Source organism: Aotus nancymaae, unplaced genomic scaffold (assembly GCF_030222135.1).
Source record: "Aotus nancymaae isolate 86718 unplaced genomic scaffold, 86718_ANA_hifiasm-v0.15.2.pri h1tg000111l, whole genome shotgun sequence".
Lineage (NCBI taxonomy): Eukaryota > Metazoa > Chordata > Mammalia > Primates > Aotidae > Aotus > Aotus nancymaae.
The window spans coordinates 1,389,394-1,416,705 of record NW_026988526.1 but is presented as its reverse complement, the minus strand read 5'-3'; the positions used below and the strand labels follow the sequence as shown (position 1 = coordinate 1,416,705).

The 27,312-nt window shown below is 48.3% G+C and overlaps 1 protein-coding gene across 1 annotated transcript; it reads right to left on the bottom strand.

The window, feature by feature from the left end:
* Nucleotides 1-1,351: 1,351 nt before the first annotated feature.
* On the bottom strand, nt 1,352-21,801 carry CRLF2 (cytokine receptor like factor 2). Its single transcript, XM_064370952.1, has 8 exons — nt 21,561-21,801; nt 18,428-18,530; nt 13,840-14,006; nt 10,738-10,871; nt 7,763-7,925; nt 3,645-3,750; nt 2,392-2,476; nt 1,352-1,615 (listed from the first exon to the last, which is right to left on the bottom strand). Exons 1-8 carry the CDS (start codon nt 21,637-21,639, stop codon nt 1,352-1,354), a joined length of 1,101 nt encoding a protein of 366 aa, XP_064227022.1. The 5' UTR covers nt 21,640-21,801.
* Nucleotides 21,802-27,312: the final 5,511 nt, after the last annotated feature.

Sequence of the window (27,312 nt, the reverse complement as noted above, 5' to 3'; positions counted from 1 at the left end):
GGATCATCTGCCTTTTTAAGTCACGCTCAGGGCCTGGCACTCCCGGGCTTTCAGCTACGGCCTGAGAGACTCACTTCCGCTACTGATCACAAGCGGTGATTGTTTCAAGAGAGAGGAACAGCGGCCCTGCTTCGATTCAGAATGTTCCCCAAAGGAGAGATACCATCTGTGACTCATGACTAATTCTCTAGAACATGCTCTGTGGGGTTGTTTCGGCTGGGGTTTTTTTTTTGGGGGGTGGGGACAGAGTTTCACTCTGTCACCCAGGCTGGAGTGCAGTGGCGCGATCTCGGCTCACTGCAACCTCCGCCTCCTGGGTTCAAGAGATTCTCCTGCCTCAGCCTCCTGAGTAGCTGGGATCACAGGCACCCACCACCATGTCCAGCTAATTTTTGTATTTTTAGTAGGGATGGGGTTTCTCCCTGTTGGTCAGGCTGGTCTTGAACTCCCGACCTGAGAAGATCTGCTCACCTCGGCCTCCCAAAGTGCTGGGTTTGACCCAACAAGGAGCAATGGCTCACACTGTAATCCCAGCACTTTGGGAGGCTGAGGTGAGCAGATCACTTGAGTTCAGGAGTTCAAGTCCAGCCTGGCCAACATGGTGAAACCCCGTCCCTACTAAAAATACAAAAATTAGCTGGGCGTGGTGGCGGGCACCTGTAATCCCAGCTACTCGGGACGCTGAGTCAGGAGAATCGCTTGAACCCGGAAGGCGGAGGTTGCAGTGAGGTGAGATCACGCCACCACACTCCAGCCTGGTGACAGAGCGAGACTCTGTCTCCCCTCGCACGCGTCCCACACAGAACAAGGTGATCCTAGTGAAACTCAGTGTTTCTTCTGGGTAATTTCGGTGTCTACTCAGAGCATCTGACACCCCTCACTCGGTGTAAGTGAGATTGATAGACGGTGCTTGTGAATGAGGACGTGGCTTTTCTTTCTTTGCTTTGAGACAGTTTCGCTCTGTCACCCAGGCTGGGGTGCGGGGGCGCGATCTCACCTCACCGCAACCTCCGCCTCCCGGGTTCAAGCGATTCTCCTGCCTCAGCCTCCCGAGTGTCTGGGATTACAGGTGCCCGCCACCACAGCTGGCTGATTTTTGTATTTTAAGTAGAAACGGGGTTTCTCCATGTTGGCCAGGCTGGTCTCGAACTCCTGACCTCAGGTGATTCCCTGCCTCAGCCTCCCAAAGTGCAGAGATGACAGGCGTGAGCCACCACGCCCGGCTGGAGGTAGTTTTTCTTTAAAGCGAGTTTGATACCATCAGTGACGAAGGGGGGTCTCCCAGACAATTCCCACGGTCTTCAAGCATCCCGATACACCCTGACCGTTGAGTTTGAGAGTAGGCTGTCCGTCATAACGCCACGTAGGAGCTGTCTTTCATCACGAAGGTAAAGCCGGCGAGAGTGACCACATCACCGCCTTGGATGAGCTGCTGGGGAGCCTGCAGGGGTCTCCCAGAGGCCTCGGTCTCCCCGGTCTGTGGGCCGCCGGTCCTGGGTGGCTCGGGCTCGGTGCTGGTCAGCTGGACCACCACGGGATCCTCAGGGCCAGCGTCGGGCTCCCCGACCGCCAGGCTGCTCAAGTGGGCCAAGTTCTGGGTGTCTCTGATCCACTCCTGCCGGGAGGAAGAAAGAAAGAGAGAAGGAAGGGAGGGAGGGAGGGAAGGAGGGAGGGAATGTTCTGGATCAAACACAATGGAAACACCAGACTGTGGCCTGAGTATTTCTGGGTTTTTTTGTTTGTGATTTTCTGTCTGTTTCTTGTTTGTTTTTTTGAGACAGAGTCTTGCTGTCACCCAGGCTGGAGTGCAACGGTGCGATCTCGGCTCACAGCAACCTCCACCTCCCGGGTTCAAGCCATTCTCCTGCCTCAGCCTCCTGAGTAGCTGGGCTTACAGGTGCAGGCACGGTGCCCGGCTAGTTTTTGTATTTTTAGTAGAGACAGGGTTTCGTGATCTTGGCCAGGCTGGTCTTGAACTCCTGATGTCAGGTGATCCACCCGCCTCGGCCTCCCAAAGTGCTGGGATGACAGGCCTGAGCCACTGCGCCTGGCCTTCCTTTCTTTCTTTCTTTCTTTCTTTCTTTCTTTCTTTCTTTCTTTCTTTCTTTTTTTCTTTCTTAACTATGGAGTAGTCAGTCTTTGGAGTAGCAACCTAAATGTTCTTTTCTTTTCTTTTTTTTGTTTTTTATTTTCATGGAGGGGGCTTTCACTATTTGCCCACACTGGTCTTGAACTCCTGACCTCAGGTGATCCACCCGCCTCGGCCTCCCAAAGTGCTGGGATGACAGGCGTGAGCCACTGCGCCCGGCCCTAAATGTCATTCTCCGAAAGGGTCACTGAGGGAGATATGCTTGGTGGAGAGAAGGGAAGGCATGGGGAGAGGGCGGGTACCTGGAAGTTCCCTTCGTGCTTCTCAAAGAGCCCAGGAAAGGTGGATTTCGGGTCTGGCACGCTGGGCATGAGACATTTCTTCACTCTGAAACAGAGACGGAGAGCGTGCTCACCTGCACTGCAGCCCCCAAGCAGCACTGGCAGGGACCCCAGGGAGAGGCCCAGGACCGCCCCTCGGAGACCAGTACCCAGGCAGGGAGGGGCCTTCCACGTGAACCCAACACGTGACCCCTCCTCCTCCTCACCAGAGAACCTGCCTCCGGGTCCTCATATACACCCCACCAGGGCTGAGCAATGAGGCTCACACCTGTCATCCCAGCACTTTGGGAGGCCCAGGCGGGCGGATCACCTGAGGTCAGGGGTTCGAGACCAGCCTGGCCAACATGGAGAATCCCTGTCTCTACTAAAAAGTATAATAATTAGGCCGGGCGTGGTGGCCCACGCTTCATCCCAGCCCTTTGGGAGGCCGAGGCCGGTGTATCACCTGAGGTCAGGGGTTTGAGACCAGCCTGGCCAACATGGTGAACCCTGTCTCTACTAAAAATACAAAAATTAACCATGTCACGAGGGTCGTGTCCCAGTAGAATAAGATCACTGGCCTCCTAAAATGAGGAAGAAATCTCTCTCTCTGTGTTCACTTTGGGAGGCCGAGGCAGGCGGATCACCTGAGATCAGGGGTTCGAGACCAGCCTGACCAACATGGAGAAACCCTGTCTCTACTAAAAAGTATAATAATTACACCAGGTGTGGTGACCCACGCCTGTCACCCCAGCACTTTGGGAGGCTGAGGCAGGCGGATCACCTGAGGTCAGGGGTTCGAGACCAGCCTGGCCAACACGATGAAACCCCATCTCTACTAAAATACAAAATTAGCCAGGCGTGGTGGTGGGCGCCTGTAATCCTAGCTACTCAAGCGGCTGAGGCAGGAGAATCGCTTGAACCCGGGAAGCAGACGTTGCAGTGAGCCGAGGTCACGCCATTGCACTCCACCCTGAGTGACAGGGTGAGACTCCGTTCCAAAGAAAAAAAACCAAAAAGAATATTTCTCAATGAACATTCCACATCTCTCTGCACCTGTAGTATGGAGCTCCTCCCAGATTTCTTGTAATGCACCGTCAGAAAAGTGGGCATTGGTTGGAAACTGAGGCTCAGGGACAGGACCCTATCGGGATTGAGCTTCCCACTCCACAGAGGTTTTGGAAGCAGAACCTTCCAGCAATGCGTGTAAGGGGGTTAGCAGGAGTCGTCCTTACCTCTGTAATCTCCATAAAGACAGGAGGAGGAGAGGCAGGATCACCAGGACAGCCAGGCTGGAAATTAAAGTGAATTTGGGAGGCTTTTGCGTCTCTGAGCACGAGCCTAAAACACAACGAAAAGGCTGCTGTTTGGTTTTTTGGGTGTGTGTTTTGTGTTTTGGGGGGTTTTTGTGCGATCTCAGCTCACTGCAACCTCCACCTCCCAGGTTCAAACGATTCTCTTGCCTCAGCCTCCAGAGTCGCTGGGATTACAGGCACCCACCACCACACCCAGGTAATTTTTGTATTTTTAGTAGAGACGGGGTTTCACCGTGTTGGCCAGGCTGGTCTCGAACTCCCAACCTCAAGTGATCAGCCTGCCTCAACCTCCCAAAGTGCTGGGATGACAGGGTGAACTTTTTTGCTTTTTTTTTTTAAATATATATGGCCTTTTTTTTTTTTTAAATATGTCAGCGTCAGCAAGTATTTTATTTTATTTATTCGTTTATTTATTTATTTTTGAGACGGAATCTCAGCCCACGGCAACCTCCGCCTCCCAGATTCAAGCGATTCTCCTGCCTCAGCCTCCCGAGTAGCTGGGATTACAGGCCACCACACCCGGCTTATTTTTTTGTATTTTTTCAGTAGAGATGCAGTTTCACCGTGTTGGCCAGGCTGGTCTCAAACTCCTGACCTCGGGCGATCCACACACCTCGGCCTCCCAAGGTGCTGGGATTACCGACATGAGCCACCGCACCCGGCTAATTTCTGACTGTGGACATTTATTTATGCCCCTGAAAACATACGAGGTGGCTCACAGCTGTCATCTGAGCACTTTGGGAGGCCGAGGTGGGCAGATCACCTCAGGTTGGGAGTTCGAGACCAGCCTGAGCAGCATGGAGAAACCCAGACCCTACTAAAAATACAAAATTAGCCTTGCATAGTGCCACGGGCCTGTAACTCCAGCCACTCAGGAGGCTGAGGCAGGGGAATGGTTTGAACCTGGGAGGCGGAGGTTGCGGTGAGCCGAGATTGCACCACTGCACTCCAGCCTGGGTGACGACAGCAAAACGCATCTCAAAAAACAAAAGTGAAAAAACAAAAAAAGAAACATATGCCCCCTGAAGACACACTTGTTTTTCGAGATGGAGTTTTGGTCACCACAAGCTTCAAGCGACTCTCCTGCTTCAGCCTCCTGAGTGCCTGGAGTTACAGCCATGCAGCACCACGCCTGGCTAACTTTGTATTTTTAGAAGAGTTGGGCTTTGTCCATGCTGGTCAGGCTGGTCTCGAACTCCCAAACTCAGGTTCCATCCATCCATCATGTCATTCAACCGACCTATCTTTTATTATATTACGCTATATCCATCTATTTATATCTGTGCATACATTCATTTCTATCTATCATATAGCTAATATGTATCTGTATCATCTGCCGGAGCTATTATGTATCCGTATCATCTGCCGGAGCTATTATGTATCTGTATCATCTGCCAGAGCTATTATGTATCTGTATCATCTGCCAGAGCTATTATGTATCATCTGTATCATCTGCGAGAGCTATTATGTATCCGAATCATCTGCCAGAGCTATTATGTATCTGTATCATCTGCCGGAGCTATTATGTATCCGTATCATCTGTCGGAGCTATTATGTATCCGTATCATCTGCCGGAGCTATTATGTATCATCTGTATCATCTGCCGGAGCTATTATGTATCATCTGTATCATCTGCCGGAGCTATTATGTATCATCTGTATCATCTGCCGGAGCTATTATGTATCTGTATCATCTGCCGGAGCTATTATGTATCTGTATCGTCTGCCGGAGCTATTATGTATCATCTGCATCGTCTGCCGGAGCTACCATGTATCATCTGCATCGTCTGCCGGAGCTACCATGTATCATCTGCATCGTCTGCCGGAGCTACCATGTATCATCTGCATCGTCTGCCGGAGCTACCATGTATCATCTGCATCGTCTGCCGGAGCTACCATGTATCATCTGCATCGTCTGCCGGAGCTACCATGTATCATCTGCATCGTCTGCCGGAGCTACCATGTATCATCTGCATCGTCTGCCGGAGCTACCATGTATCATCTGCATCGTCTGCCGGAGCTACCATGTATCATCTGCATCGTCTGCCGGAGCTACCATGTATCATCTGCATCGTCTGCCGGAGCTACCATGTATCATCTGTATCGTCTGCCGGAGCTACCATGTATCATCTGTATCGTCTGCCGGAGCTACCATGTATCATCTGTATCGTCTGCCGGAGCTATCATGTATCTGTATCATCTGCCGGAGCTACCATGTATCATCTGTATCGTCTGCCGGAGCTACCATGTATCATCTGTATCGTCTGCCGGAGCTATCATGTATCTGTATCATCTGCCGGAGCTATCATGTATCTGTATCATCTGCCGGAGCTATCATGTATCTGTATCATCTGCCGGAGCTACTATGTATCTGTATCATCTGCCGGAGCTATTATGTATCTGTATCATCTGCCGGAGCTATTATGTATCTTTATCATCTGCCAGAGCTCTATCATGTATCTATGTCTTTATAAAGATATTGATTTCAATATAACAATATTGAGTTCTTTTTTTGTTTTTTTTGTGTGTTTGAGGAAGTCTTGCTCTGTCATCAGGCTGGAGTGCAGTGACCCAATCTGGTCTCCCTGCAACCTCCCTGGGTTCAAGCGAATCTCCTGCCTCAGCCTCACAAGTAGCTTGGATTACAGGCACCCACCACCATGCCCGGGTCATTTTTGCCCACCTGGATTTCCCCAAGTGCTGGGAAGACAGGGGTGAGCCCCTGCGCAAAGCCTACATCTATTTATCTTCATAGATATAAACCCACGGTAGCTCACACCTGTCATCCCAGCACTTTGGGAGGCTGAGGTGGGCGGATGACGACATCATGAGTTCGAGACTAGCCTGGCCAACATGGTGAAACCCCGTCTCTACTAAAAATGCAAAAATTAGTCGGACGTGGTGGTGGGTGCCTGTAATCCCAGCTACCCGGGAGGCTGAAGCAGGAGAATCACTTGAACCCAGGAGGCAGAGGTTGCGGTGAGCTATTTCTCCTTTGTACTCCAGCCTAGGCGGCAGAACGAGACTCCATCTCACAAAGAAAGGGAAGGGAAGGGGAGGGGAGGGGAGGGGAAGGGAGGGGAGGGGAGGGGGAAGGAGAAGAGGTGAGGGGAGGGGAGGGGGAGGGGAGGGAAAAGGGGAGAGGGGAGGGGAGAGTTGAAGGGGAGGGGTAGGGGAGGGTGGGGGGGAGGTGAGCGGGGCGGGATGAGGGGAGGGGAAAGGGGGAGGGAAGAGGGTAGGGGAGGGGGAGGGAGGGGGAGGGGATGGGAAAGGGGAGGGGGAGGGGATGGGAAAGGAGAGGGGGGAGAGGGAGGAGGGGAGAGGAGAGGAGGAGGAGGGGAGACGGAAGGGGAGGGGAAAGGGGAGGGGGGAGGGTGTGGGGAGGGGGAAGGGGAGAAGGAGGGTGGGGAGGGGAGGGTGTGGGGAGGGGGAAGGGGAGGGGAGGGGGAAGGTCAGGGGGAGGGGAGAGGGAAGGGGAGGGGGAGGGTGGGGAGGGGAGGGGGTGGGGAGGGGGAAGGGGAGGAGGAGGGTGGGGAGGGGAGGGGGTGGGGAAGGGGAAGGGGAGGAGGAGGGGAGACGGAAGGGGAGGGGGACAGAGGGGGAGGGGAAGGGAAAAGGGAGGGGAGTGGAGAGAGGAGGGGGAGGGGAGGGGTAAGGGGGGGAGGGGAGGGGTTGGGGAGACGGAGGTGGGAGGGGGTGGGAAGGGGAGGGGAGAAAAGGGGAGAAAGAGAGAGAGGGAAAGAGAGAAGGAGAAAGGAAGGAAGGAGGGAAGGAAGGAGAAAGGAGGAAAGAAACGAAGAAAGAAAGAAAAAAGAAAGAAAAGAAAAGAGAAGAGACAGAAGGAAATTAATTTTCTTGGTCTTTTGGTCTCTCTGTTCTTCTCTGTTTAGATTCCCACAGCACCGGGATTACAGGTGTGAGCCGCCGCGCCCGGCCTGTGTCCATCTGTGTAGTTATAAGCGGATATAAAGATACGTGTACATGTTCTATTCCATGTAGCGGTGTGTGTGCGCGGCTGTGCTGCGTAACAAGCGTTACCCGTTCGCTGTCCTCTTTGCCAGTGCGTCTCCTCCGACCAGTCGCTGGGGTACGTGTCTGACCCGTAGGCGACGTGTGCGGCCTTCACCCTCACCCGCAGAGAGTAGCAGTTCTCGGCGTCCAAGCCTTCTATGCTGACATTGCACGTGTCTCTTTCTTTGGACTGGAGAAACACACACACACAGACACACACACACACGCACACACACACACAAAATGATGAGTCACATAACCTAGGCCCTTTCAGGTGACTCCCCTGACTCAGCCTCCTAACTAGCTGGATTAGAGGCGCCTGCCATAACAACCAGCTAATTTTTGTATTTTTAGTAGAGACGGGGTTTCACCATCTTGTCCAGGCTGGTCTCGAACTCCTGACCTCGTGATCCACCCGCCTCGGCCTCCCAGAGTGCTGGGATTACAGGCGTGAGCCACCGCACCCAGGCTGTATTTACTTTATTTTCTTTTATTAGGTTTTTTTTTTATTTATTTTTTGAGATGGAGTCTTGCTCGCTTGCCCAGGCTGAAGTGTAGTGGCAGGGTATCAGGTCAGTGCAGCCTCCGCCTCTCGGGTTCAATCAATTTTCAGGTCTCAGCCTCCCAGGTAGCCGGGAAAACAGACCCACGCCACCACGCCCACCTAATTTTTGTATTTTTAGTAGAGACAGGGTTTCACCAGGTTGTCCAGGCTGGTCTGGAATGGCTGACCTCAGCTGATTTGCCTGTGTGTCTGTGTGTGTGTCCGTGTGTGTATGTGTGTGTGTGTCTGTATGTGTGTGTGTCTGTGTGTCTGTGTTTCTGTATGTCTGTGTCTGTGTGTCTCTGTGTGTGTCCATGTGTGTGTCTGTGTGTCTGTGTGTCTGTGTGTCTGTGTCTGTTTCTTTATGTCTGTGTGTGTATATGTGTGTGTCTCTGTGTGTCTGTGTCTGTGTTTCTGTATGTCTGTATGTGTCTGTGTGTCTGTGTGTGTATATGTGTGTGTCTGTATTGTCTGTGTGTGTGTCTGTGTCTGTGTCTGTATGTGTGTGTATGTGTGTGTGTCTGTGTGTGTCTCTGTGTGTGTGTCTGTGACTCTGTGTGTCTGTATGTGTGTGTATGTCTATGTCTGTGTGTGTCTGTGTATGTGTGTGTGGGTGTGTCTGTGTGTCTGTTTCTCTGTGTGTCTGTATGTCTCCGTGTGTGTGTCTATGTGTCTCTCTGTGTGTGTCTGTATGTGTGTATGTGTGCCTGTCTGTGTCTGTGTGTGTCTGTGTATGCATCTGCATGTATGTCCCTGTGTGTCTCTGTGTATCTGTCTCTGTATGTGTCTGAATGTTTCTGTGTGTGTTTATGTGTGTGTGTCTGTGTTTGTGTCTGTATGTGTGTGTCAGTGTGTGTGTCTGTGTCTCTGTGTGTGTCTGTATGTCTGTATGTGTGTCTGTGTCTTTATGTCTGTGTGTGTCTGTGTTTGCATCTGCATGTGTGTCCCTGTGTGTATCTGCATATGTGTGTCTCAGTGTGTATCACTGTGTGTGTCTGTGTATCTGTGTGTGTATGTGTGTGTGTCTGTGTGTCTGTGTGTCTGACTGTATCTGTCAGTGTGTGTGTCCCTGTGTGTCTGTGTGACTGTGTGTGTCTATGTGTCTATGTGCGTCTGTATCTGAATGTGTCTGTGTGTATCTGAGTGTGTGTGTCTGTGTCTCTGAGTGCACGTATCAGTGTGTATGTCTGTGTGTGTCTATGTGTATGTCTCTGTGTGTGTATGTGTGTCTGTGTGTGTGTGTCTGTGTGTACGTAGACAGGTAGAGATAGAGATAATAGAGGGATAGGAATAGAGAGATAGACAAAGAAATGATAGATAAAGCAGATGATAGATTTCATAGATAGATGATGGATAGACAGATGATACAGAGAGATGATAGAGCATACATACATACATGTGGTGATAGATAAATACATAGATCGATAGGATAGTAGGTGACAGAATAGAGAGAAATGACAGATAGCCAGGTAGATAGAGATGATAGGTGAGGTGGAGATTACGACACAGATGATTGGTCTCACGTAGATAGATAAAACAGACACAGATAGAGAACAAAGACAGTCGATACATAAAATAGATTGAAAGATACAGAGATAGAGAAAATAGATACAAGTTGATGACAGATAGATAGATACATACATTCATATATACATCAACTGATAGATCTATAGATAGATGATAGATACACACATATATAGATCAATTGATAGACAGATAGATGGATAGATACATAGATAGATGAATAGATACAGATAGATGATAGATACACACATACACACGTATACAGATCAATTGATAGATAGATACACAGATGGATAGATAGATGAACAGACGGATGGATGGATAGATAGATACATAAACAGATGAACAGACGGATGGATAGATGGATAGACAGACACATAGACAGATAAATAGACATAGATGATGATAGACAGAAGGATAGATAGACACATAGATAAATAGATAGATGATAGATAGATGCATAGATAGATGAACAGACAGACGGATGGATGGATAGATAGATAGATAGATAGATAGACACATACATAGATAAATAGACATAGATGATAGACAGATGGATAGATAGATATATGGATAAATAGACGATAGATAGATCCATACATAGATAGATGAACGGCAGGCGGATGGATAGATGGATAGACACATAAACAGACAGATAGATGAGAGATAGACAGATTCATAGATAGATAAATAGACAGAGTGATGGACAGACAGACATATTATCGGTTCTTTTTCTCTGGAGCCCCCTCAGAGACACAGAGAGCGCCACGGACAAGCCAAGCTGGACTACAGCTGTCTCAGGAAGAAACAGCGGAGTGGAATTCAGGAAGGTGGAGCCCGAGGGGACCTGGGTTCTGATAAACAGCGTGTCCCACAGCCCGTGTCCGGGGTACGCTCAGCCACCATGGCCCTGCGTCGCGGCCGCCCGCCTCACCTGCCACGTGGAGTCGAAGGTGCTCCGGTGCTGGACCTCATAGAGGAGATCCTTGTACCACAGGTCAGGACACGTCACCGTGACTGCGTCCTGATGCCACTCAAAGCTCACGGCCTTTGGGGAGCCGGGTTTCACTGAGAAGAAGAAATAAGAGAAGCATCACCTCACGGGGAGAACCCCACATCCCTCACCTCTGAGCTGAGGGCCTCAGGCCTGTCATCCGAGCACTTTGGGAGGCCGAGGCGGGCGGATCACCTGAGGTCGAGGGTTTGAGACCAGCCTGGCCAACATGGTGAAACCCCATCTCTACTAAAAATACAAAAATTAGCCGGGCGAGGTGGTGGGCGCCTGTCGTCCCAGCTCCTTGGGAGGCTGAGGCGGGAGAATGACTTGAACCCGGGAGGTAGAGGTTCCGGGAGTGAAGATCCCGCAATTGCACTCCAGTCTGGGCAACAGACCGAGACAAGAAAGGGAGAGAGGGAGAGAGAGAGGGAGGGAAAAAGAAGAAAGAGAGAGAGAGAGGGAGGGAGGGAAAGAAAGAGAGAAATAAAAGAAAAAAAAGAAAGAAAGAAAGAACAAGATGGACAGAAAAGAAAGAAAGAGAAAGAAGAAAGAAAGAGAAAGAAGAAAGAAAGAAAAAAGAAAGAAAGAAAAGAAAGAAAGAAAGAAAGAAAGAAAGAAAGAAAGAAAGAAAGAAAGAAAGAAAGAAAACCCAATGGGTGAGATGTGCATGTGTCTGTGTGTGTCTGTGTCTATGGGTGTCTGTGTGTCTGTGTGTGTCTGTGTGTGTCTGTGTATGTGTGTCTGTATGTGTGTCTGTTTGTGTGTCTGCATCTGTATGTGTGTCTGTGTGTGTCTGTGTGTATATGTGTGTCTGTGTTTGTGTGTCTCTGTCTGTGTTTGTGTGTCTATGTATGTATGTGTGTCTGTGTGTCTGCGTCTGTGTGTATATGTGTGTCTGTGTGTATATGTCTCTGTGTGTGTCTGTCTGTGTCTATCTGTGTCTGTGTGTATATGTGTCTGTGTGTATATGTGTCTCTGTGTGCCTCTGTGTGTGTCTGTGTGTGTGTGTCTGTGTGTGTAGTTGTGTGTATGTGTGTCTGTGTCTGTCTGTGTGTGTCTGCATCTGTATGTGTGTCTGTGTGTGTCTATGTGTGTGTGTCTGTGTTCGTGTGTCTGTCTGTCTATGTATGTATGTGTGTCTGTGTGTCTGCGTCTGTGTGTATATGCGTGTCTGTGTGCATGTCTCTGTGTGTGTCTGTGTCTGTGTATATGTGTCTCTGTTTGTGTGCCTCTGTGTGTGTCTGTGTGTCTGTGTGTGTATCTGTGTGTGTGTGTGTAGTTGTGTGTATGTGTGTCTATGTCTGTGAGTGTGTGTCTGTTTGTGTGCCTCTGTGTGTGTCTGTGTGTGTAGTTGTGTGTATGTGTGTCTATGTCTGTGAGTGTGTGTGTCTGTGTGTGTGTATCTGTTGTGTCTGTGTGTGTAGTTGTGTGTATGTGTGTCTATGTCTGTGAGTGTGTGTGTCTGTGTGTGTCTGTCTGTGTGTGTTTGTGTGTCTATGAATGTATGTGTGTCTGTGTGTCTGCATCTGTGTCTATATGTGTGTCTGTGTGCATATGTCTCTGTGTGTGTCTGTGTCTGTGTCTGTGCATATGTGTCTCTGTGTTTGTGTGCCTCTGTGTGTGTCTGTGTGTCTGTGTGTGTGTAGTTGTGTGTATGTGTGTCTATGTCTGTGAGTGTGTGTGTCTGTGTGTGTGTGTCTGTGTGTGTGCGTGTGTAGGCAAGGGCACCAGAGGGCATCTCTGATTCATTCCCCTATTTATTTATTTGTTTATTTGAGACGGATTCTCACTGTGTTGCCCAGGCTGGAGTGCAGTGGTGTGATCTCGGCTCACTGCAGTCTCTGCCTTCCAGGTTCAAGCGATTCTCCTGCCTCAGTCTCCCCACTAGCTGGGATTACACACGCGTGCAACCACCACGCCCAGCTAATTTTTTTGTTTTTTAGCAGAGAAGGGGTGGTGAGCTTGATTTTCAATCGCTACAGTAATCCATTGATCCGGCGACTGGTATGAACTTGCTTTTCAGTACTGACGGGAATGAGCTGAAGAAAATAGTGAAAACTATGCTGGGCTTGCTTTAGAATAGATATGGTAATCATTGATCCGGCGACTGACATGAGCTTGCTTTCTCGTACTTACGGGAATGAGCTGAAGACAGTACTGAAAACTATCGTGGGCTTGCTTTACAATAGTTATGGTAATCATCGATCGGCGACCGGCATGAGCTTGCTTTCCAGTACTTACGGGAATGAGCTGACGAAAATACTGAAAAGTATGGTGGGCTTGCTTTACAATAGATATGGTAATCATTGATCCGGCGACCGGCATGAGCTTGCTTTCCAGTACTTACGGGAATGCGCTGAAGAAAGTACTGAAAACTATGGTGGGCTTGCTTTACAATAGTTATGGTAATCATTGATCGGGGACCGGCATGAGCTTGCTTTCCAGTACTTACGGGAATGAGCTGAAGAAAGTACTGAAAACTATGGTGGGCTTGCTTTACAATAGTTATGGTAATCATTGATCGGGGACCGGCATGAGCTTGCTTTCCAGTACTTACGGGAATGCGCTGAAGAAAGTACTGAAAACTATGGTGGGCTTGCTTTACAACAGTTATGGTAATCATTGATCCGGCGACCGACATGAGCTTGCTTTCCAGTACTTACGGGAGAATGAGCTGAAGAAAGTACTGAAAACTATGGTGGGCTTGCTTTACAATAGTTATGGTAATCATTGATCCGGCGACCGGCATGAGCTTGCTTTCCAGTACTTAACGGGAATGCGCTGAAGAAGATACTGAAAACTATGGTGGGCTTGCTTTACAATAGTTATGGTAATCATTGATCGGGGACCGGCATGAACTTGCTTTCCAGTACTTACGGGAATGCGCTGAAGAAAATACCGAAAACTATGGTGGGCTTGCTGTACAATAGTTATGGTAATCATTGATCGGGGACCGGCATGAGCTTGCTTTCCAGTACTTACGGGAATGCGCTGAAGGAAATACTGAAAAGCATGATGAGCTCGCTTTGGGATACTTACGGTACTCATAGATCCAGCGACTCGCGCTGAAGACGGGTTGCGTTCCGTTCCTGATGGAGAAATTGAGAATGTCGTCTTTCTGCTCTGCGTCCAGGAGGCACCCCGAGGTGTGACCTTGGTGGACAATGTACTTGGGGCACGGGTGATAGGCCTCATCAGACTGGAATCTGTGGTTTAAAACGACACCAGTTACCAACATGCTCGCTTGCTCTGTCTGTCTGTCTGTCTGTCTTTCTTTCTTTCTTTCTTTCTTTCTTTCTCTTTGACATTTTGCAACAGTGCCTTTTCTCTTTTCTTTCTTTTTTTCTTTCTCTTTCTTTCCTTTCTTTCTCTTTCCTTACTTCCCTCCTTTTTTCTTTCTTTCTTTCTGTCTCTCCTTCCTTCCTTCCTTCCTTCCTTTCTTTCTTTCTTTTTGTCTCACTCTGTCACCCAGGCTGGAGTGCAATGGCGCAATCTCGGCTCACCGCAACCTCCGCCTCCGGGGTTCAAGCGATTCTCCTGCCTCAGCCTCCTGAGATAATGTTTGTATTTTTACTAGAGACGTGGTTTCACCATGTTGGACAGGCTGGTCTTGAACTCCTGACCTCCGGTGATGTACCCGACTCGGCCTCCCAAAGTGCTGGGATGACAGGCGTGAGCCACTGCGCCCTGTGTGTGTGTCTGTGTGTATCTGTGTCTCTGTGTGTGTCTCTGTGTGTGTGTGTCTATCTATCTGTGTATATGTGTGCCTGTGTCTGTGTGTCTGGGTCTGTGTGTCTCTGTGTGTGTGTGTCTGTGTATCTGTGTATATGTGTGCCTGTGTCTGTGTATGTCTGTATGTGTGTCTGTGTCTGTGTTTGTGTGTGTGTGTCCGTCTGTGTGTGTGTGTCTGTGTCTGTGTCTGTCTGTGTCGTGTGTGTGCATGTCCGTCTGTGTGTGTGTCTGTGTGCTGTGTGTGTCCGTGTGTGTCTGTGTGCTGTGTGTGTCTGTGTGTCTGTGTGTCTGTTTCTGTGTGTCTGTCTGTGTGTGTCCGTCTGTGTGTCCGTCTGTGTGCTGTGTGTGTGTGTTTGTGTGTCTGTGTGTGTGTCTGTTGTGTCTGTTTCTGTGTGTGTCTGTGTCTGTGCGTGCCTTTGTGTGTGTATCTCTGTGTCTCTGTGTGTGTCCGTGTGTGTGTCTGTGTGTGTCTGTGTCTCTGTGTGTCTTTGTGTGTGTCTGTGTGTGTCTGTGTGTGTGCGTTTGTCATGTGTGTCCGTGTGCATTTGTGTCCATGTGTCTGTGTGCCTGTGTGTCATGTGTGTCCGCGTGTGTGTGTCTGTGTGTGTGTGTCTTTGTGTCTCTGTGTGTGTCTTTGTGTGTGTCCGTGTGTGTGTGTGTGTGTGTGTGTAGGCAAGGGCACCAGAAGGCATCTCTGATTCATTCCCCTATTTATTTATGCATTTATTTATTTGAGACGGAGTCTCGCTCTGTTGCCCAGGCTGCACTGCAGTGGTGTGATCTCGGCTCACTGCAATCTCTGCCTTCCGGGTTCAAGTGATTTTTAAAATAGCATGGAACACACATAATGGCCGTTTCTCACTTCACATTGTCACGCTGGTCCCCAGCTAGGATCTCTCGGCACTGACTTCAATGACCCTTCCTAACAGCTAAGTACAGCCAGACCTGTCCAAAGAGAAAATCGTCCTCTCACAAACGCTTAAACCCCTGGAATGCTTCCCGTACGGCGCTGAAATGTGACGTTACAGAACTCACACTCGCTGACGTCCCCACTCCCAGAACCTGTGAAAGGCATCTTACCTGCAAACGGGGTCTTTGCAGATATGATTAGGTCAGGACTGAAATAAAAGCATCCTGGCTGAATGTGGGCCCACAATCCAATTAGAATATTTTTATGGCCGGTCACGGTCGCTGACGCCTGGAATTCCAGCACTTTGGGAGGCCGAGGTGGGTGGATCACGAGGTCAGGAGTTCGAGACCAGCCTGGCCGACATATTGAAACCCTCCCACCCCCATCTCTACTAAAAACACCAAAATTAGCCACACATGGTGACAGGCACCTGTAATCCCAGCTACTCGGGAGGCTGAGGCGGGAGAATCGCTTGAACCCGGGAGGCGGAGGTTTCAGTGAGCCGAGATCGCGCCACTGCACTCCAGCTTGGGTGACAGAGTAAGACTCCGTCTCAAAAAAAAAAAAAACAGAATATTTTTTATAACAGATAGCAAAGAACACAGACGAGAAGGCACGTGGAGATGAAGGCAGAGGCTGGAGTGATAGGGGCCACAAGCCCAGGGATGCTGGAGATCTCACCCCTGCCCAATCCTTGATTTAGGACTTTTGGCCTCCAGAAATGTGAGAATAACTATCTGTTGAGCTCAGCTGCCCAGCATATGATGCTTTATTAATGCACCCCAGGAAAGCTGTGTGGTTTAACTTTCAGAGTCACCAGAGGGGAAAATCCAGCCCTTTTTTTTTTTTTATTTCCGTGAGACTTTTTATTATCATAATTGTTATTATTTTTGAGACAGTCTCGCTCTGTCGCTCAGGCTGAAGTGCAGTGGCGCGATCTTGGCTCACTGCGAACTCCGCCTCCTGGGTTCAAGATATTCTCCTGCCTCAGCCTCCCGAGCAGCTGGGATTACAGGCACCCGCCAGCACGCCTGGCTAATTTTTGTATTTTTAGTAGAAACGGGGTCTCATCATCTTGGCCAGGCTGGTCTCGAACTCCCGACCTCAGGTGATCCGCCCACCTCGGCCTCCCAAAGTGCTCGGATGACAGGCCTGAGGCCCTCAGCTCACAGGGGAGGGATGTGGGGTTCTCCATGTGAGGTGATGCTTCTCCCAAGTATGAGTCTTATTTTCCAAATAACTGCATTTTAAAACTTCCCTGATCTGTATGCTTTCCTGTTCCTGTTATCTGTTCTGCTATCAAACTGAAGAATCAACCACCCATGACACTCCTCCTGTTCACTGAATTCTGACTAAATGTGTTGGAAAAACCCTTCCTGCTACGCTCAGCCACATGCCTTAAGGGGTCTGGGCCAAGGCAAAATGAGCCCACAACAGGGAAACACAGGGGCGCAGGTGGCCCCGGATTACCCGCCGTGGAAGATTTCAGAGACGGAGTCTTTGCCTCCTGAGCTGCCTAGCAGACAAGATTTCAAGTTCACCCAGAGCCCTGAGTGAACAAAGCTCTGTGTCAACCTCCTGTGAAGAATCTGGGTGGTTTTTCAGGCTGGGTGAGCTTGCTCATGCCTGTAATACCGGCCCTTTTTTTTCCCTTTTTTTTTTTTGAGACGGAGTCTCACTCTGTCACCCAGGCTGGAGTGCAGTGGCGCGATCTCGGCTCACTGCAACCTCTGCCTCCCGGGTTCAAGCGATTCTCCTGCCTCAGCCTCCTGCGTAGCTGGGGTTACAGGCACCTGCCACCACACCCGGCTAATTTTTGCATTTTTGGTAGAGACAGAGTTTCACCATGTTGGTCAAGCTGGTCTCAAACTCCTGACCTCGTGATCCACCCGCCTCGGACTCCCACAGTGCTGGAATTACAGGCGTGAGCCACCGCACCCGGCCTTTTTTTTCCCTTTTTGAGATGGAGTCTCTGTCGCCCAGGCTGGAGTGCAGTGTCAAGATCTCGGCTCACTGCAACCTTCACCTGCCGGGTTCAAGACATTCTCCTGCCTCAGCCTCCTGAGTAGCTGAGATTGATTACAGGCGCCTGCCACCACGCCCAGCTATTTTTTTTTTTTTTTTTTTTTTGTATTTTTAGTAGAGACTGGGTTTCACCATGTTGGCCAGGCTGGTCTTGAACTCCTGACCTTGTGATCCACATGCCTCGGCCTCCCCAAGTTCTAATGCCAGCACTTTAGAAGGCTGAGGCGGGTGGATCACCTGAGGTCAGGAGTTTGAAAGCAGCCTGGCCAAGAAGGTGAAACCCCGTCTCTACTAAAAATACAGAATAATAGCCAGGCGTGGTGGTGGGCGCCTGTAATCGCAGCCACACAGGAGGCCGAGGCAGGAGAATCGCTTGAACCCGGGAGGCGGAGGTTGCAGTGAGCCAAGATCTCGCCACGGCACTCCAGCCTGGGGAACAGAATGAGACTCCACCTCAAAAAATAAATAAATACATGCTGGGCGTGGGGGCTCACACCTATAATCGTAGCATTTTGGGAGGCCGAGGCGGGTGGATCACCTGAGGTCAGGAGTTCGAGACCAGCCTGGCCAACATGGTGAAACCCCGTCTCTACTAAAAATGCAAAAATTAGCCGAATGTGGGGGCACGCACCAGTAATCCCAGCTACTCAGGAGGCTGAGTCAGGAGAATCGCTTGAACCCGGGAGGCGGAGGTTGCAGTGAGCCGAGATCACGCCACTGCACTCCAGACTGGGGATACAGTGAGACTCCATCTCAAAAAAACATAAAAATTAATAATGTAGGTGATTTTCAACCATGACTCAGCTATCCCTTAGCAAGAAGGTTGGGGAAACGGGCTTGTGGTTTTAGTGAGGGCTGAGGGTTGCAGAGAACAAACATTGAGACTTTCAGACCGTGAAGCCTCACACCTTCGATTTCTGTCATTCCCAAATTGCAGACCGCTCAGAAGAGATCATTTACCTGTAAAAGAAAGTCAAGCTGGTCCCAGAGTAGTCGCTGGCATTCCACGTGACTTGCACGACTTCTAAATTGAAGTAGATTATCTGAACCTGTATTCCTTCTCCTGGACACAAAGAGACACGTGAAGTTCACTCTAAAAGCACTTTCTTCCTAACAATGAGATGCTGATTTAAAAACCACAGAGGACTGGCCACAGCTGTCATCCCAGCACTTTGCGAGGCTGAGGCGGGCGGATCACCTGAGGTCAGGAGTTCGAGACCATCCTGGGCAACTTGGTGAAACGCCGTCTCTACTAAAAATACAAAAAATTAGCCGGACGTGCGCTGGAGCACTTCTGTAATCCCAGCTGCTCGGGAGGCTGAGGCAGGAGAATCGCTTGAACCCAGGAGGCGGAGGTTGCAGTGAGCTGAGATCGCACCACTGCACTCCAGCCTGGGCAACAAGGGTGAAACTCGATATCAAAAAACAAACAAACAAACAAACAAACAAAAAGTGAAGTGATTGAATTTTTAACATCTTGATGTTTCTCAAAAGAAAAGAAAAAGAAATGAGAAGTCCTTCCATCTTTGCTTGAAAGGTTACTGAGACTTCAGTAGGTTTGAGGTTTCAGGATGGCTTGGTTTGCAATTCTGAAAGTGGTAAATGGGGATGTTTTATAACCATATTTTGGACGAGGGGAGCCACATCTGTCACTGTGAGAGAAGTCAGTTACAGGTTTAGAATATAGGCTAGAGTGAAACTTGCCATGCTGGAGTCTAAGTGGAGGTACCTGCAGGGTAGATGGATACATAGTAATGTTAGATAAATAGTTATATAGATGATGATAGAAATAGACAGACACAGATAGATAGGGATGGCTGGGTGGGTGGATGAATAGATGGACAGGTGGGTGTACAGACGGGAGCCAAGTGGATGGATGGGTGGATGGGTGAGTGGATGCATGGATAAATGGATGAGCAGATAGATAGGTGGATGGATGGATAGATGCATGGATGGATAAGTGGATGACAGAATGGGTGGGTGCATGGATGTATTGGATGGAGGGATGGATGGATGGATGGATGGATAAGTGGATGACAGGATGGGTGGGTGCATGGATGTATTGGATGGAGGGATGGATGGATGGATGGATGGATGGATGGATAAGTGGATGACAGGATGGGTGGGTGCATGGATGTATTGGATGGAGGGATGGATGGATGGATGGATGGATGGATGGATGGTATATGGGTGGATGATGGATTGATGGGTGGATGGATGGATAAGTGGATGACAGAATGGGTGGGTGCATGGATGTATTGGTGGATGGATGGATGGATGGATGGATGGATGGATGGATGGATAAGTGGATGACAGAATGAGTGCGTGCCTGGATGTATTGGATGGAGGGATGGATGGATGGATGGATGGATGGTATATGGGTGGATGATGGATTGATGGGTGGATGGATGGATAAGTGGATGACAGAATGGGTGGGTGCATGGATGTATTGGATGGAGGGATGGATGGATGGATGGATGGATAAGTGGATGACAGAATGGGTGGGTGCATGGATGTATTGGATGGAGGGATGGATGGATGGATGGATGGATGGTATATGGGTGGATGATGGATTGATGGGTGGATGGATGGATAAGTGGATGACAGAATGGGTGGGTGCATGGATGTATTGGTGGATGGATGGATGGATGGATGGTAGATGGGTGGATGATGGATTGATGGGTGGATGGATGGATGGATGGATAAGTGGATGAAAGAATGGATGGGTAGATGGATGTACTGGTGGATTGATGCATGGATGGATGGATAAAAGTGTGGGTAAATGCATGGGTGGATGCATGGTTTGATGGGTAGGTGGATGGATGTATTGGTGGATGGATGGATGGGTGGATGGATGGATAGTAGATGTGTGGATGATGGATTAATGGGTGGGTGGATGGATGGATTGGTGGGTGGATGGCTGGGTGCATGGATGAATTGGTGGATGGATGGATGGATGGATTGGTGGATGGGTGGGTGCATGGATAAATTGGTGGATGGATGGATGGATAGATAGTAGATGGGTTGATGACAGATTGATGGGTGGATGCATGGATGGATGGATAAGTGGATGACAGAATGGGTGGGTGCATGGATGTATTGATGGATGGATGGATGCATGGATGGATGCATGGATGGATAACTGGATGACAGAATGGGTGGGTGCATGGATGTATTGGTGGATGGAGGGATGGATGGATAAAAGTGTGGGTAAATGCATGGGTGGATGGATAGTTTGATGGGTGGGTGCATGTATGTATTGCTAGATGGATGGATGGGTGGGTGGATGGATGGATGGACGGATGCATGGATGGGTTGATTGATGGATGGATGGATGGACGGATGCATGGATGGGTTGATTGATGGATGGATGGATGGAAGGGGGGTAGATGGGTGGATGACAGATTGATGGGTGGATGGATGGATGGATAGATGGTAGATGGGTGGATGATGGATTGATGAGTGGACTAGAGGATGGATGGATGGATGGATAATAGATGGGTGGATGGTAGGTGGATGGTTGGATAGATGGACAAGTGGATAGATGGATATGTGTGTGAAAGGGTGAGTGGATGGATGTGTGGGTGGGTGGCTGGATGGATGCGTGGGTGGGTGGGTGGGTTTATGGCTGGGTAAATGCATGAGTGGGTGGATGGATGGTGGATGGATGGATGAATAATAGATGACGAATGGGAAAAGACAGATGAGATAAATTGATGGAGAGATTAAAAATTAATATATCTGCCAATCAATGCATCAATAGATAAACACTCAGACACACAGACACACACACACACACACACACACACAGAATTCCTAGTGTAGTTCTGGCCACCAAGAAGGCATATGTCTCATCCCAGCTACTTGGGAAGTTGAGGCAGGAAAATTTCTTGAACTTGGGAGGGGGAGGTTGCAGTGAGCAACAGAGTGAGACTCAGTCTCAAAAAAAAAAAAATGAATGAATGAAACCTCCACCGTCACTAAGTTTTACAAGAAAGCAGAGCCTGGTTACAAAGGAAACCCCACAGCAAACATACAAGAAGAGGACGTTTGAATAAAGCACACTTTACGCAGGCGAGGGGTCGTGTCTTACCTGCTGCCGCTTGCCCCGAAGTCACCCGGCCTCCCTGCAGGAAGACTGCAGCTCCCCACAGCAGAAGGAACGTCCTCATGCCTGGAGCAGGAGCGAGAAGTGAGGCCCCTCGGGCACCTACGTGGAGGAGACCGCGTGTGACTCACGGGCACGGCTCACTCCCTTTTTAAAAAGGCAGAAAGGAAGCTCGGGAAATGATAACACGCAGGAAACACAGTGACGCTTCGTTTTGAAAGATACAATTGACAGGAACACACACACACACACACACACACACACACACAAGCAATCCACGATCAGGATTTACACAGGTGCTACCTTCCCTTCCCTTCCCTCCCCTCCCCTCCCCTCCCTGCCCTTCCCGGCCCTCCCCTCCCCTCCCTTCCCTCCCCTTCCCTGCTTTCCCCTCCCCTCCTCTCCCCTCCCCTCCCCTCCCCTCCTCTCCTCCCCTTCTCTCCACTGCTCCCCTCCCCTCCCTCCCTCTCCTCCCCTCCCCTCCCCCCCTCCCCTCCCCTCCCTGCCCTTCCCGGCCCTCCCCTCCCCTCCCATTCCGTCCTCTGCCTTCCCTCCCTTCCCTCCCCTTCCCTGCTTTCCCCTCCCCTCTCTCCTCTCCCCTCCCCTGCTTTCCCCTCCCCTCCTCCTCTCCACTCCCCTCCCCTCCCCTTCCCTCCTTTCCCCTCCCCTCTCCTCCCCTCTTCTCTCCTCTCTACTCCTCCCCTCCCCTCCCCTCCCCTCCCCTTCCCCTCCCCTCCCCTCCCCTCCCCTCCCTCACCTTCCCTCCCCTCCCCTCCCCTTCTCTCCACTGCTCCCCTCCCCTCCCTCCCCTCCCCTCCCTCCATCTCCTCCCCTCCCTCCCTTCCTCCTGCCTCAGCCTCCCAAAGTGCTGGGATTACAGGTGTGAGTCACCATGTCCAGCTAAGTTTTGTATTTTTAGTAGAGACGGGGTTTCTCCATGTTGGCCAGGCTGGTCCTGAACTCCCAACCTCAGGTGATCCGCGTGCCTCGGCCTCCCAAAGTGCTGGGATGACAGGTGTGAGCCGCCTCGCCCGGCACACAGGCTAACTTTGTAAGCCTGGGAATCACGTTGTCTGCTAAACTATGAGAATCTCGAATGAGTGTGCGGTTGTGTGGTCTGCGGTGTGTGACGTTTCTCTGCACTCAAGCTGGGCTGGGCATCCAGGAATTGAGAGCTCATCTATCTCCAGCCACACGCAGAGTTCACCTTCACCGCAGACCAGCTTCCCAGAACAAGGGACTCAGCTGGTGGGCATTCTCCTCGTGACCCACAAACACTTTGATGGTAACACGCTGGATAGGTGGCGTCCCAGTTTAAGACTGTAAGGGCCTGGATCACCTGAGGTCGGGAGTTCGAGACCAGCCTGACCAATATGGTGAAACTCCATCTTAAAAAATAAAAAAAGACTGTAGAGGGCCGAGTACATTCGCTCACGCCTGTAACCCCAGCACTCTGGGAGGCCGAGGTGGGTAGAGCACCTGAGGTCGAGAGTTCAAGCCCAGCCTAGACAACATGGCAAAACCCCATCTCTACTAAAAATACAAAAATTAGCTGGACGTGGTGACTCACACCTGTAATCCCAGCACTCTGGGAGGCTGAGGCAGGTGGATCACCTGAGGTTGGAGTTCGAGACCAGCCTGACCAACATGGAGAAACTCCATCTCCACCAAAAATACAAAAAAGTAGCCAGGCGTGCTGCTGGGCACCTGTAATCCCAGCTACTCGGGAGACTGAGGCAGGAGAATCGCTTGAACCCGGGAGGCAGAGGTTGCGGTGAGCCGAGATCGTGCCACTGCACTCCAGCCTGGGCAACAAGAGTGAAACTCCATCTCAAAAAGATAAATAAATAAAATACAAAAATTAGCCAGATGTGGTGGCAGGCCCCTGTAATCCCAGCTACTCAGGACGCTGAGGCTGGAGAATCCCTTGAACCCTGAAGGCGGAGGTTGCAGTGAGCCAAGATCATGCCACTGCCCTCTGGCCTGGGTGACAAGAGCGAAACTCTGTGTGAAAAATTTTTTTAAAAAAAAACGTGTTCTGTAGGAGGAGATGAATCATAAGTAAACACGTATGCCCTGTGCATGGTCATGGCGAGCGCTGGGGAAGTGGAGGGGGAGGGAGGGCAGAGGCACGAGTGCTGATTTCTGTGGTCAGGAAGGTTTTTGGATCGGGGAGCTTCAGACGTAAAGGAAGATGCCGTGGCCTCTGCCCTAGTGGTATTTGAGCTGTGCTGTGTATCACAGGGTGTTGGGCGGGACCCATGACCTCCACTCACTAAATGTCAGCTGCAACCTCCTCCCTCTCAGCTGTGACAACCAAAAATTCCACTGACGTTGCCCAGAGTTCCCTGGGGGGTGGAATCACCCCTGATGACTGTTCACCACTGCCTTAAATAGATGGATGGATGATGGATGGATAGATGGATATATAGATGATGGGTAGATACATAGATACGTGGATAAATGAATGGATAGATAGATAATAGATAGATAGATGATGGATAGATAGATTAGATAGATAGATGGATAGACAGACAGATACATGATGGATAGATTAGATAGATGGATAGATGATAGATGGATAGATAGATGATGGGTAGATACATAGATACGTGGATAAATGAATGGATAGATAGATAATAGATAGATAGATGATGGATAGATAGATTAGATAGATAGATGGATAGACAGACAGATACATGATGGATAGATTAGATAGATGGAAAGATAGATGGATAGATAGATGATGGGTAGATACATAGATACATGGATAAATGAATGGCTAGATAGATAATAGATAGATAGATGATGGATAGATAGATTAGATAGATAGATGGATAGACAGACAGATACATGATGGATAGATTAGATAGATGGAAAGATAGATGGATAGATAGATGATGGGTACATACATAGATACATGGATAAATGAATGGATAGATAGATAATAGATAGATGATGGATAGATAGATTAGATAGATAGATGGATAGACAGACAGATACATGATGGATAGATTAGATAGATGGATAGATAGATGGATAGATAGATGATGGATAGATACATAGATACATGGATAAATGAATGGATAGATAGATAGTAGATAGATAGATGATGGATAGATAGATTAGATAGATATATAGCTAGATAGATGGATAGATGGATAGATAGATGATGGATAGATAGATGGATAGATAGATGATGGGTAGATACATAGATACGTGGATAAATGAATGGATAGATAGATAATAGATAGATGATGGATAGATAGATTAGATAGATAGATGGATAGACAGACAGATACATGATGGATAGATTAGATAGATGGATAGATGATAGATGGATAGATAGATGATGGGTAGACACATAGATACATGGATAAATGAATGGATAGATAGATAATAGATAGATGATGGATAGATAGATTAGATAGATAGATGGATAGACAGACAGATACATGATGGATAGATTAGATAGATGGATAGATAGATGGATAGATAGATGATGGATAGATACATAGATACATGGATAAATGAATGGATAGATAGATAATAGATAGATGATGGATAGATAGATTAGATAGATAGATAGATAGACAGACAGATACATGATGGATAGATTAGATAGATGGAAAGATAGATGGATAGATAGATGATGGGTAGATACATAGATACGTGGATAAATGAATGGATAGATAGATAATAGATAGATAGATGATGGATAGATAGATTAGATAGATAGATGGATAGACAGACAGATACATGATGGATAGATTAGATAGATGGATGGATAGATGGATAGATAGATAGATTAGATAGATACATAGCTAGAAAGATGGATAGATGGATAGATAGATGATGGATAAATACATACATACATGGACAAAGGAATGGATAGATAATAGACGAATAGATAGATGATGGATAGATTAGATAGATGGATAGATAGATGAATGGATAGATGGATAGATAGATGAATGGATAGATGATAGATACATAGACACATGGATAAATGAATGATAGATAATAGATAGATAAATGGATAAATAGTGGGATGAATGCATAGATGATAGATACATAGATAAATGAATGGATAGATGATAGATAGACAGATACATGAATGGATAAATAGAGGATAGGCACGTACACAGATACATAGCAGATGCATGAATGAGTGGGTAGATACATACATGCATACATACGTAGATACTAGACAAATACATAGATACATACATGAATGAGTGGATAAACAGACAGATAGAATGGCCGGGCGCGGTGGCTCACGCCCGTCATCCCAGCACTTTGGGAGGCTGAAGTGGGTGTATCATCAGGCCAAGAGATCGAGACCATCCTGGCCAACATGGTGAAACCCCGTGTCTACTAAAAATACAAAACTTAGCTGGGCGTGGTGGTGTGCACCTGTAATCCCAGCTACTCAGGAGGCTGAGGCAGGAGAATCGCTTGAACCTGGGAGGCGGAGGCTGCGGTGAGCCGAGATCGCGCCACTGCACTCCAGGTTGGCGACAGAGTGAAAGTCGGTCTCAAAAACAAAATATAAAAAGTTAAAAAGGACAGAATGGATAAATAGATGAATAGATGCATAGAAGGATAAATGGTTAGATAGACGATAGATATGTAGATAGATAGACAGATAGATGATAGGTAGGTAGATAGATGATAGATAGATAGATAGATAGATAGATAGATAGATGATAGATGATAGATAGATAGATAGATAGATGATAGATAGATAGATGATAGATAGACAGATAGATGATAGATAGATAGATGATAGATAGATAGATGATAGATAGATAGATGGATAGATGGTAGATGATAGATAGATAGATAGATGATAGATGATAGATAGATAGATGAATAGATAGGTAAATGGACAGATGGATGATGGATAAATAGATGAATGGATAGATGATAGAACCATAGATGAATGAATGGGTAGATGGTTCATTGATAGATACATAGATAATAGAATTGATTGGTAGATACATAGATGAATACATGGATAAGTGGTTAGATAGATGATAGATACATACATAGATACATGATAGACAGATTCATAGATAAATACATAGATGAATGGGCAGATAGAAGATAGACAGATAGGATGATAGATAGATGAATACATGGATAAGTGGTTAGATGATAGATACATATATAGATACATGATGGATTCATAGATAGATAAATACATAGATTAATAGGCAGATAGGTGATAGATACATAGATACATAGATAGATACACAGACAGGTAGATATAATAATAGATAGATGAATAGATGGATAAGTGGTTAGATAGATGATAGATACATACATAGATACATGATAGATAGATACTTAGATAAATACATAGATGAATGGGCAGATAGATGATAGATACATACACAGAAACATAGAAGAATGGATGAATAGATAAATGGATAGACAGATGATACTACATACATACATACATACATAAAACATAGAGATACTGAGAGGAAGAACACAAGATAAAGAGAATTTCTCAGGCTGGGCGCGGTGGCTCACACCTGTAATCCCAGCACTTTGGGAGGCCGAGGCGGGTGGATGACGAGGTCAAGAGATCAAGACCATCCTGGTGAACATGGTGAAACCCCGACTCTACTAATACAAAAAATTAGCTGGGCATGGTGGCGCATGCCTGTAATCCCAGCTACTCAGGAGGCTGAGGCAGGAGAATTGCCTGAACCCAGGAGGCGGAGGT

Coding starts and splice junctions, on each gene's coding strand:
- CRLF2 (XM_064370952.1), bottom strand. CDS start 21,639: ATGAGGACGTTCCTTCTGCTGTGGGGAGCTGCAGTCTTCCTGCAGGGA. Junction 10,872..13,839: donor TCGCTGGATCTATGAGTACC/GTAAGTATCCCA, acceptor TCTTCTTCTCAG/TGAAACCCGGCTCCCCAAAG. Junction 1,616..2,391: donor AGCACGAAGGGAACTTCCAG/GTACCCGCCCTC, acceptor TCCTCCCGGCAG/GAGTGGATCAGAGACACCCA.